The sequence below is a fragment of the Semicossyphus pulcher genome, unplaced genomic scaffold (assembly GCF_022749685.1).
Source record: "Semicossyphus pulcher isolate SPU_LCO1_2020_fin unplaced genomic scaffold, fSemPul1.0.p SCAF_10, whole genome shotgun sequence".
NCBI lineage: Eukaryota > Metazoa > Chordata > Actinopteri > Labriformes > Labridae > Semicossyphus > Semicossyphus pulcher.
The window spans coordinates 4,008,290-4,021,102 of record NW_027211604.1 but is presented as its reverse complement, the minus strand read 5'-3'; the positions used below and the strand labels follow the sequence as shown (position 1 = coordinate 4,021,102).

At 39.8% G+C, this 12,813-nt stretch overlaps 1 protein-coding gene across 1 annotated transcript; it reads left to right on the top strand.

The window, feature by feature from the left end:
• Positions 1-535: 535 nt before the first annotated feature.
• Positions 536-12,161, top strand: rab24 (RAB24, member RAS oncogene family). Its single transcript, XM_069668498.1, has 9 exons — positions 536-764; positions 2,647-2,768; positions 4,374-4,442; positions 4,918-4,996; positions 5,845-5,912; positions 6,694-6,793; positions 7,607-7,657; positions 9,221-9,280; positions 10,350-12,161. Exons 2-9 carry the CDS (start codon positions 2,652-2,654, stop codon positions 10,415-10,417), a joined length of 612 nt encoding a protein of 203 aa, XP_069524599.1. The 5' UTR covers positions 536-764; positions 2,647-2,651; the 3' UTR covers positions 10,418-12,161.
• The last annotated feature ends 652 nt before the right edge of the window (positions 12,162-12,813 follow it).

Sequence of the window (12,813 nt, the reverse complement as noted above, 5' to 3'; positions counted from 1 at the left end):
AACCCTCTTATTATTCTAGGTGTTGACAGAAAAATCATGAAATCATTCACTTATTAAATAATATGTAATCTAAACACATGAATGTACTTAAAGCCTTTACAATAGGTGGATTCATTGTTGAAACATGATTATTTAATTAGATTTTTCAGACATTTTTTCGAGTCCTGATCTGGTTCCAACTCCTCAAAATAAAATATGTTCTTCTTTCTCAGTCCAAAAAACTTGGCATCTGGGGAGGCAGTTTCCTAAATTTTATGCTTTATATACATATATTACTAAACCGTGGTTCCAGACATCCGGAACGGTCCCTGATTGTGTCGTAAAATTTGGGCACTTCCGGGTGCTGGAAACCGCCTCTGTCACGTTTTTGGTTCCCACCCAAACAAACAAAGCTCAGATGGGGATTTTTCCCACTCATAGACGTTTGACAGCTTTGTCCCCAGTCAGTTGATTCCCTTCAGTTAGCTGGAATTGTTTTGAGAAAATAGAGCTCACTGCAGCACGCCATTTTTTTCTATAAATGTATTTTCGTTAACTGACGACTTGCATTGCGCAACGGTGGCGGTAACGTTATCCTCGCGAGCTGCCACTCTCTGTATCACAACAGCAGCCGGCTGATCGAGGCAGGGCAGAGATGACAAGCGGTTTGGCTGTTACCGTCTTTACTTCCAAACAGGTTTGGTAGTCACGGATGACAGCCCCGGTTTGGCCGCTGCTTCGAGAAGATCAGATGTTTACAAAGATTTGTTGAGTCAAGCTAGCAGGTGAGTTTTGAGTGTTTCTACATGGTGCTGAAGTTAGCTAGGTTAGCTGATAATGCAAACCCTGTTTAACTAGAAGCTAACGTTTATTTTAGGCTAACAGTTATGACATGTTGTTCCGATGAAACAACCTTTAAGTAATTTAGTAAACGTAATAGTTATTTTTCAAAAAGTACAACAATTACTTTAAGTGTCGGGGAATAAAGTACAAGTGAACAGGGTTAAAAGCACAACATGTACCATTTCAGTTTTGCTTTCATATTCAGTGTAAAGTCAGGTCATAAAGTAAAACCTATTGCTTGTTTCATTGTATTCTATGCACTCATTTACCTTTGTCAGTTAGAGCTTTCTGATGTTAACATATTGCTATTATTATAACTATTACTAATGAGTATCAGAATCAGTATCATGTAGTTGTTTATCAAGAACAATCACAGCTTATATTACTTGTACTGCTCGAGCCATATTCATATATTTTGCTTTATGGGATGAGGCCAAACATAACTAGATACTGTCCTTGGTAGGGCTGGGCAATATGGCCAAAATCCTATATTACGATATTTGATTTTTTCTTTATATCTCGATAACGATATATATCACTATATACAAATAATTAGTCGATACAAAATAACCACATGGTAAAGCCGTTTTTTGGATAATCCTGTGTGAATTAAATACTTGACAAATAAAAAGTACTGAGTATCCGTTTTCGCTTGGGCTGAGCCTGAGTCCTTTTCTGCACCTTAAGTTGCATGTTAAAAAACAGCGCCTCCCTCTATGGTTCGCTCCAGGTTCACTCCAATGTGCAAGGATGAAAACTTAAAGCATTGTCAAAATGACGCAAAAATTGCTTTTAAGCAGTTCAGCCGCTGGTTTTGTGACATCACCATAAAGACGATATAGAAAAACACATACGATAGACATAGTCATATTGTTTTAACAATGTATAGGCTATTGTCATATTGCTCAGCCATAGTCCAGGGGTACTTTTTTGAGGTACATGTACTTGAGTATTTCCATTTTATGCTACTTTAGTCTTCTAATGCACGACATGCATAGGCAACTTTTATACCTTTTACTCAGTTATACGTCTGAGATCATTTAGGTACCTGTTACTTTGCATATTGATCTGTTAATACCAAAAACCAATTATGATTTTAGATTATAGATAAAGACTAAAGTGTATTATTCCACCTGAGGGGGAAACTCAGAAGCTGATATTCTTTTCAGACTGTTGAAAATAGTCCCACATGTACCCTCTTCAACTTTAATGTGAGACAAGCATTCATGTATAAATTATTATTATCTATCATTAACGTAACAACACATATTGTTCTGAAATGGTCTTCTCTGCATAATGAGGTACTTTAAGTATATTTTGGTACCCTTCTTTTTTTCTTTTAATCAGGTTAAAGTTTAAATGCATGACTTTGGTTTGAAACTGAGTTTGTCTTCACTGTGGTGTTGCTACTTTAAAGACCAGCCTGTGTCATTATTTCTGACCTATTTTTTAGTGTCAGTCCTAACTCACAGGGAAAGACTAAGCTGCGGTAATAACAGTTTGCTTTCAAAAGAAATTCATGAAACAATCTTATGAAGAGTTTCTGTACAGAGATGACTGTACAGTTAACTTCGCCCCTGAAGTGTAGAAATACATCCGTCATGTTCAGCCACAACTGCTAATACAGATACTGGTGATAAGAGGAAGTAACAGATTTGTGAGGAGAGTTTGGAAATTCTGAGATATCACAAAGGACAAGTATTAATTCATATTCATTTGCTGTGTGTTCTGTTCTTTTTTCTCCACACAGCAAGCTGAGCAGCATTTATTAACAACCCCCCCTTTCTTTTCTCTTTGCTCTGCTGTGGTTTCCTCTAATCCCAGTTACTATGAGTGCAATGCGTGTGGATGCCAAAGTGGTGATGCTGGGAAAGGAGAGTGTGGGGAAGACCAGCCTGGTGGAGAGATACGTTCATCATCGCTTCCTGGTCGGCCCGTACCAGAACGTGAGTGTCAGCTGCTCTGCTCTGTTGTCCATGTCAGCCCATTGCTGATTCCCTCTTTGCACGCTGCTTACATGAAAGACATTACTATTATATTTAACCCCGGGGAGGTTGTGCTTATACAGGCTCGAGTGTGTGATCATCTTTGAGTGTAACAGCACTGATTAAAAGTCGTGATGCAGTAATGTTTCAGTATGTTTCTTTAATCAGATGCTGCATTAGATAAGCATTTTTCAAAGCATCTTATAGTCATATATATTAATGCATATTAAAGTTAAAGCTGCTCAGACATGCTCCTCTCGTGTCCTCTTTAGTGAGAACAACATGAGACTTTTATTGCTGAACATAAAGTCATCCAGTGCCCTTTACTCTTTCACAGTTTGTTTTAATTGGAATGGATTTAATTGGCATCAAATCACAAGGAATCAGAAAGTAAATCTTCTAACGTTTACACTCAGTACTCCGAACATGAAACATTTCCCTCCCCCTGCCTGGCACAGTAACAGCACTGTGCAGCTCCTTCAGTGACAGCAGATACTGCAAGTCCTTCCTTCCTGCTTCAGTCGACCAAGCCTGTTCCTTGCAGAACATAACATCACACACCCAAACTGATAATCACTTATGTGCAACCATGCAAAAGACAATACTTATGTGCAGTAAAATAAGAACTTCCGATGTGCAGTACCATGTTCAGCTATTTTGTGCACTGTATTCTACTGTGAAATGTGCACAACTACATATGCAACAATTCCAATCAACCTCTGTAACTGATACAGAGGTTAACTGTGATTACTTGTGCATTTGCACGTTTCCTGTCATTTCTTTGCTGCTGTTAAACAAAGTCCCCGTTGTAGGATCAATAAAGGTTTCTCTTATGTTATCTTATATAAGAAAGCAACTACATTAAAGGCTTATTCATGTCCTCCCTCTTTTAAAGAGCAGCTCTGGTCATGTTTGAAGACATAAAATGCTCTGCTTGAAATAATAAATTGTGTCTAAAATGTTTTTTTCTGCCAAATAAGTTTAATTACCTTTTAAAAATCCAACTTGCTGAAACTTAGCAGCTTGAAATGTTGTAATTAGTTGTAGTAACTTTAACGTTAGTAGTCAGCAGTGAGTTTGCAAACATTATGATGACGGTTACAGCTGGCTTGCACATCGCCAAAGTGGTTGCCATAGGTTACACATAACGTTATGCATAGCGTCACCCCATCCATTAACGGGATTGGCTCCTTAGGTTTGTGACGTCTCAAACCTGCCAATCTAAAAACGAGTTGTTCAGCCTGTCCTTGGTACACTGCAGTTTAAAAGCAGACAGGCCCAGCCATGGAGGTGACTGCTCATGTTGTCCCTGATATGTCTTGTAGCACATGAAGAACACCACATGGAGATGTTTACAAGGTTAAACACTGGAGGGGCTCTGTAACATATGTGTTCCAGTACATTTGGCATTTGTGGACAATACCTGCTGACTCCTGATTCAGTGCAGGATTGTAGCATAAGCTCCATGTTAGCGTAGGAAAACATGATGGTAAAGAAAGGACTGCGAGTACCGACAGTCTACTGGGACTACAGACATTTCCAACACCTGTTTTCTCCTCCTGACAGACCATCGGTGCTGCTTTCGTTGCCAAACCGATCCAGGTGGGAGAGAAAGTGATTACCCTGGGAATATGGGTGAGTTATGTAAGATATACCTGATGTGAATTAGAGTGTGTGCTGCATCGTCAGCTCTGGCTGGTTGAGATCTGAAAACATGCATCAGTAAATATAGTCACATCAGAAACATTCATGACTTCTCTGAGGGAAACTGTTCACCTCAAGAAGAATTAAAAGCATTCTTCTAATTTAACACTGCACTTCTTTAATCCAAACATTCTTCTTCCTAAATGGCATTTAAGCCGTTCATGGAAACGAGAAACTGCAGCCAAGACTTTATAGCAGCGAGGGGAAATTACTTAGGAGCTGCAGACATTTTCACACTGAGGATTATGAAGCCCTTAAAGTCAGCATGGGGGTTGTAGGAATGTCGACTATGTAGACACACGGAGTCAAACAGGAAGCAGTTAGCACTCTGGTGTCTTCTCTGCCGTGTCTCTCTCTGTCTATATTTACTGTAGGTGATTCTCAGTTTGTCTTTCCTCTGTTTCAGGACACGGCGGGATCAGAGCGCTACGAAGCTATGAGCAGAATCTACTACAGAGGAGCCCGGGCTGCTATTGTCTGCTACGGTAAGACGACACTGTCCCTAATGATCTTAAGAAGGAACTTTTAACCCTTTCAGTACCCATCTCCATCCATTCATCTCTCTTTTAAAACATCTATCTCCATCTCTTTATAAACATTGCTTCCTCCATCCCTCCTTGTCTATATATATCTTAATCTCCACCCCTGCATCTCCATCTCTCTCTACCTCTCATTACTCCCTCCATGAATCCTTATATTTAAAATTAGAACATTAAATTTAGATCAAAGAAAGAGAACTAAATACCACTTCAATGTAGCGGTTTGCACAATACACCGGACTTAAAGCTTGGTTTAAAGTAAGGTGTATCCCACTGAAAGTGAACAAGATGTGGAAAGGGCTGTGCATTAGCATCAAGAGAGAAGATAGGATGACCACTTTGATCCCTGAGAGGATGAGAATAGACATCAGGAGCAGCAGGAAGGATCTGAAGACGATCAGAGTATGAGAGGACTGTTGAGAGATCAGAAAGTGTTGTGGTTGGCTACATGCAGTATTTTCTGAATGGTTGTTTCTTGTTTCCACTTTGAGGAACTTTGTCACTTAGGAAATAGCTGATGGCATTTCCCTGAGGATTACTCACGCCGCCGCTCATGTCGTGACTGTTTCCCATCCGGTTGTTTCTGTTGTCACGTTTTTTAGGAGTGTTGTGTTTGTTTTACTTCCTGTTACACCTTGTCTACACGAATCAGGGATTTGAACAGAGTTTAAAAATGAAGCACTGGTGGATTGATTGTGGATTTAAGTGTCTTTCCTTGTAAACTGCATGCAGGGTGAAGTTTAAACTCTTAACTAATTAACCATGGTTGTGTTCTGTCATCTTTTCTCTTTCAGATCTGACTGACAGCAGCAGCTTCCAGAGAGCTCGCTTCTGGGTGAAGGAGCTGCAGAACTGTGAGGAAGTAAGAGAGATTTCTCATGTTCAATTTAACAAAGCTTTGTCATGAATAGTTTAAACACAATTACCCTACACCAGCAAGAAATATCTTCTTTCCAGTTGAGCCGGAGCAGTTAAAGTGTGGGACCAGATTCCTTTTTTGTCCTGTCCCTCGGCCTCCTCTGTGTTCATGCAGTCACTGTGGTGTGAGTGCATGTGCAGTTTTAATACACACATTTTTCTACCTTTCATTTAACAACGTGGGTAGCGACCTTCTCAATCACTAAAGTTGCTTTACAGGAACTTTACCTTCATAAAATGAAATCTGAAATTTGAAAACATTTTGGAAACATTTCAGGAAAGATCTAATCAATGAGGAAAAATGAATGTGAATCTGATCAGTGAGGATGGATTACTGTGCTGTTATGTCTAAAGGTGTCTGGCCAGTTGAATGTTTCAACTTCAGTGTGAAATTCTTGTGACACTGTGTTGCAAAATTCACCGCTGAGTTTCTCCTGATGTCACCGAGAAACAGGAATGAAGGGTAAAAGAATTGTGTTGGTTTAAAAGTTTCAAATAAGTTGTGGTTAGCACCAAAACATCTTCACTTTACAGAGACGAAACAAAAAGTGAGCAAAACCACAGGAAGTTATGAAAACATGCATCTGTTTCGTGATCGCGGCTGTGCTCTCATTTGCTGTTAACACGATATAATAGGATGGAAAATCTTCTGCAAAATCGCAGTTACACATCGTCTTTCTCTCACTCCATCACATTGTGTTTTTCCTGTCTGTGTTGTGCTCCAGCACTGTAAGATCTACCTGTGTGGCACTAAGAACGACCTGGTTGTAGGAGATCGAAGTCTTCGCCAGATCGACTACCACGACGCTCAGGACTTTGCTGAAGGTAAAGATTCATTTTAAAATCGTTGCTCATCTAGTTTCATTTGAACAATTAGAATCTACTTCAGCTCTAATGTTAATGTATTTATCAATATTTTTAGAATATAGGCTGGTATTTAAACATCTTCAAAAGCATTATATTAAATTACCTCAAAGAAAGGTCCTAGAAGATCCATAAACTAACATTTAGAAGTCTTAAATACGTTTACAAAGGTCTGACATATATTTTCCTTTGCCCTCCCTGATTTTCGACTGACAGGAGCCAATATACAGCTTAAAACCGAGAGTAAGACTGGTGTGAAGTTGTGGTGTTTCAGTCAGCAACATTAGATCTGTAGGATCTGCCCGCTACAGTATCTCGATTTAAGCAAAAACTTTTATTAACTTTTCGTTGTTATGATTTTTAAATCATGTTTTCGTTTATGAATCTCTATTTTCTCCACTTATCATGGTCTAGATCGCTCTCTTTTTTATCATGGATAACTAGATTTGTTTTATTCACTGCTGGGACGTCCTGAAAAGTGTGTGAACCCTGCAGAAGTCTGTAAAAAGTTTTATTATGGCGGAGGGATTAGCCGAGGCTTAATCCTTTAACCTGAAAAGCAACAGATTTTCCAGTTCCACTGACTTTTCTGAGATTATGTTACGGCTCAAACTGGTGAATAAGTTCATTACTAAAGTCTGTGAATATGATTAAAGGATATTAATTAATCATTGACCCTGTGTGGGATTTGTAGGCATTCCAACATCGACAGAGTTTCTCTTCTACTTTCACACCTGACGGAGTTCTAACCTCACTCTTCTGGCTTTCTTTCAGAGATCGGTGCACAGCATTTCGAGACCTCCAGTAAAACGGGAAATAATGTTGGTGAGTCAAACCTTCAGACATCTGCAGGCCACATTTAACACGATAGTTGGCTGCAATCACAGCTGTGTTTATTCACGGTCCTTCCTTTAAGGAAGTGGGTTTCCCTCAAAGATCTGGGCACATTTTGAGCACGCAAACATTCTGGATTATCGTAAGAGAGGAACACGGTTGAAAGATCAGCAGTCAGGTGTGGAACATTTGAACTGGGAAGCGTCCATTAAGCAGATTTCTTTCTTCCACGAACGTGGCTTCTGTTATAAATGATGCTAATTTAACACGTTGGTTTCCTTTCTGTTAAAGTCACAGCGACAATCTGATGAGGTTCAAATCAAAGCAAACAGATGGATGCAGCAACAAAACAAAGTTAAAAACACAGAGACAAAATGTCACGTTTAACCTTCTTAAAGGGCCAGTTTGCCAATTTTCAACCTCAGTGCTATCATGCTATCATGGGGAGCTAATGCCATTATGGTAGGAAAAAAAGCAATTTCGCTCTGTGCCTTTAGAGGACTCTATCCGCTTCTCCAATCGGCCCTGGAAAACCTCCACCAGACGACGTAAAACACGTCATCTGGCGGAGGCCAGGGAGCTCGCTAAACTACACTTCCTCAATCTAGGACGCCCGACTCTGATGTCATGTCTCGTTCAAAATCGTCAGCTTTGAAATGTAGCCTGCAGAAGTTTTTTTAGACGATCCACCGGTATATTCTCGTCGTATTTCAGATTCTGTACCGCTCTGAGGTAAACGGTAGTATTTCACTCCAGCGTCTCTCGCTGGGCCGTTCCTTTCAGAGGGAGGGGCGCAATGCATGCTGGGTGTTGTAGGAATGTAGAATGGGCGAAACCACGAGCTGTTTGTACAACTTTCTCCACAGCTATGGCGCCAATTTCAAATATTTATGCTTCTATCGATGACAGAGAACACCAGCTTTGACTGACAGTGGCTTTTTCCAGGAGCAAATTTAGTCGGTGGGCATTTGTCTTCAGTGTTTCTTAATCATGATCTCTAAAGCACAAACAATAAAACTAGCTTAATATAACTAGAAAATGCTGTGAAAGTAGAAAAAACACAGCTGAGAGACTGAGAGATATAAAGTGTGTATAATTATAAACAACAACAAAGGAGGGAGTTATTGAGGCTCTTTGGTGGTAATCCTGTGACCCATGAATGATTGTGAAAAAGGAAACTGCATTAAAAAAAGTAAGGCACGAGTCAGCTTGAGACATGAAGACAACGACCTCTTTAAGAAAAGACCACAGACAGGAAGTAGAAGTAGGATGATGATCGCAGGAGATGCTGTCTCTTCTCAAAGTCCAGTTTTCTAACGAGTGCGTGCAGACCATTTTAACTAAATTAAAGAGAATAAACTGCATTAAATAATTTTCTCCCTGACTAAGAGGATTATTTTCTTGGCTGAATTTTGTGTTGTTGCATGTATTATGTTATTGAGCTTGTGAATGGTAGAAGACAGTATTCATGAGGTTTTGGAGCCTTATAATGTTACACGAGGTGTTAATGAATTGATGGAAACTGACGGCCTTTATTCTCTCTCTGCCTGACAGATGAGTTGTTCCAGAAAGTTGCTGAGGATTACAACAGCACTGCCTTCGAGTATATGACAGGTGAGTGTTTCATACACAAACTCGTATCAACCTGTTTAAGTTTATGTAAATGTAAGGATGTATCTATTTTAAGGCGAATACAAAGGTGCCACACAAGAACCATAATAACTGTCATTGGAGGACAGTCTTTCATTGACAGCGCTCATAATGTTGCACTTGAAAACATCAAAATGTACAAGTAGTTATGTGAAGAATAAATAAAAGCTTAAGAGGAAAGTTTAAAAAAAGCATGCTGACAAGTAATGGTGAAAAGAAGTTACTCCAAAGTGACATTTCAGATGCTCTTTGTCCACCTTAAATGTACTTTTATAGACTTTTTTGGACTTGCATTTTATCAGCACAGCAGTGGAAATTATTATTGCAAAACAGTATGTGGGGGGGGCTGCACTGTGGTGCAGTGGTTAGTGCCGTCGCCTCACAGCTAGAAGGTTCCTGGTTTGAATCCCTGTTCGATTGTTAGGGGCCTTTCTGTGTGGAGTTTGTTCTCCCCGTGCATGTGTGGGTTCCCTCCGTGTACTCGGCCTTCCTTCCACATTCCAAAGACACGCTGTTACGTTCATTGGTGACTCTAAATTTCCCGTGGTTTTCTAGGCTGTCTGTCTCTATGTGTGATTGACTGGTGATCAGTCCAGGGTGTAACCCCGCCTCTTGCCCAATGACAGCTGGGGTTGGCTCCTGCCCCCCGCGACCCTGAAGGATAAGCGGTAGAGATGATGGATGGATGGAGTAGTATGTGGCCCTGTTAGAGCTGAAAAAAAAAAAAAAGTGGTCCTAAATTTGATCCCTGGGGAACACCACGTTTGAGACAGAGCAGAAGGCGAAGAGGGAATAATTAGACATTTATGTGAAGGTAACAAAATCCTACCAGCACTTTCTAAGGTGTTTATTTAACAGTATTCTGTTTGGTTTTGTACGGATAAAACAGAGTATAAAAAAAAGCCCTGTGTCAATGAAAACTATCAGCAAGGGCAGATTTTAATCAACTTTACAGAAAATCAAACGCTTGAACTGAGCCAAAATCTGGTGATGCAAGAATTTCAACTGAAAGTATTTTCCTTTGTGTCAACAGAAGAAAACGGCATCGACCTGGGCCAGAAGAAAGACTCATATTTCTACTCCTGTTGCCATAACAACTGATGCTGACCAACAGGAGGGGGGACAAAAGTGGTCACCTTCCCTCGGCTGCAGCAAAACCTGCTGGACGGACGTTCGATAACTCCGCTGTGGGATCTTAATCGCAGAGAGAAAAAAAAGTGAAGCTGGACTGTTGAAACATTGTTCGATATGTTTATTTCTTTTGTGCCATAAAGAACTGAGGGCTGCAAGACTTTATGGAGGAGGATCGACATCTGCTGCAACTCCGACTGGGTGGAGAGGGATATACATACCAACATGCTTTTCACCCAGTTATGTCCCGTGTTTATCCTCTTATCAGCTGGTCCCTTTTCTCCTGAAGCTTCCTGTGAGCTGAACCAAGGAAGGAAACATATTTACTGAAGCTTCAGATTAAACAATCGGAAGCAGACGCCTGCATGGACTGGCAGAGAAAACTTGATTGACGCTGTTTAGTGTTGTGGCAACACGGCTCAGGAGGGTGAATGGATTGTTTACAACAGGTAATTTTTGTTTACCTCAAACTCTATTTAACCTTCTTGTTGAAACCTGTCTGTCAGTCGTGGACATCTACTATGAAGCCCAAGAGAGTAATAATATAATCTGTCAACAAACACTTCTTTGTTTCCAGGCGTACCTAATTAAAATTAAATAATCTTTTACCTTGAATCAGAAACAACACGTGAATGAAATGATACCAATGATCTGTATGAAGGCCTTATACCCGCAGTAGAAACAGCAGGACTGTGTGTCAGACTAAGTTTCCTTTTGTTAGCAATTACCAAGTTTAGTCACGTGACAGCCGTGGATGTATTAACAGAGCTGGATGCTGCTGCACCACTCAGCCTTGCTGGTAATTTGCCCCAGTGGCCAGTTGTGGTACTGCAACAAATTATCCCCTGCAATCCCAAAAGCATTTTCCGGTTTGACCAACTGAAATTGCAAAATTGGGTTTATTTATTAATCTTTATGCCAAGTAATTTTTAATCCATGGAGGTGGTGTATTTGTGAACCAAGTGGGCGGGGCAGAAATAGAAACACTACTGAGCATGTGCAGGCAACCCAAGATAAAGAAAAGCCAGAAGCTAGAGAACCTTTATTTGAGTCCGGTATCCAGTTCCTATTATACATCCATAGCGACGACACGTGCACCATGTATGTCATCTGATATATTTTGCAGCATAAGCTACGAGTCTGATTGTGATTATAAGGTGATGGTTTCCAATATGCCTTTTCTCTGTACTTAAACTGCATGGCCTCAGCAGACTACAAGAAAATTACTTTTCTGCATTTAAACTCTAACTTTTCTATTTTGTAATTTAAAATGTACACATGTAAAACATATGACAGATATGTCAGATATTCCTTCAGTCTTCGCTGAAACGTTTCAACTTCACTTGTACAGAAAGACGGTTCCTCTCTGTGTGTTGAGACACTGCTGATTTCACCAACACTGGAGAAACACGCTGTGGGTGAATGTCGTAACATGCTACAAACTGTCATCTCAAAGTTCTCAGAACAATATTTACTGCGATATTTAACTTCAGGACTCAAGTCACTAATTTATTGCCTTTTTAAGTTGTGCTGCCGAGAAGACACGGGGGAATAAACGGACACAATATCAGTCTCCTTCATGTCGCTGCTTCGATGTGTTGATGTTTCATGTGTTGATATCTTGATGCACAATATTTTTTATTGAGGGCTGTTGAACACAGACCGATGTAAAGAATGAATATGTTCTGTGAAATTAAAGCTTGTTGAAAGATTGTTTCAAGGCTCTAATTCATCTTAGATTTTATAATTAATAACCTGTGCTCGTGTGAAATATCGCAGCTATTTTTTTGTATTTGAGGGAAGAAACGTCAGAATCAACTTATATCAGAATATAAAGTCTGTCGTTAATCATCAAAACTCTTCACCTAAACAACTGAATTCATCGCAACCTGAAAAAAACTTTTTTTTTTGTATCCATCAAATTTGTTTTCCTCCGCGTCCAAATCATTTTGCAGGTTACAGTTTTTATTTTGATAGTAATATCTCTGCTTTTTCCCTTTGCTGTTTTTCTTCCATAATCCCTTACAAAGGAACGAAAGTATAAGCTAAATAAAATCACTTTAAATCAGCAAAACTGGTTAAACAAAACAACCACCTCTACACAGGTATGCGCTTAAACACCGAGCTAAACCAGCACCTCTTACCACATCATAATAGCCAAGTATAAACATTCATTAGCATTCAGCAGCAACTCATCCTGTGAGGTTAATTAGCTTTTTGTATTCTGATAAAGGCTGTTTTTAACACTGTTTTCTTTAGGGATGCACAATATTATCGGCACGTCATCGGATATCGGCCAACACGCCGATATAATTAACCGATAAAATAATTGGCTGCTGCATACTTGATTAAATACCCGACCTCGG

Bases quoted from the DNA above. Each gene is read 5' to 3' on its own strand.
- rab24 (XM_069668498.1), top strand. From the start codon at position 2,652: ATGAGTGCAATGCGTGTGGATGCCAAAGTGGTGATGCTGGGAAAGGAG. The intron at 2,769-4,373 runs GTGAGTGTCAGC...TCCTCCTGACAG, and splicing joins TGGTCGGCCCGTACCAGAAC to ACCATCGGTGCTGCTTTCGT. The intron at 7,658-9,220 runs GTGAGTCAAACC...TCTGCCTGACAG, and splicing joins TAAAACGGGAAATAATGTTG to ATGAGTTGTTCCAGAAAGTT.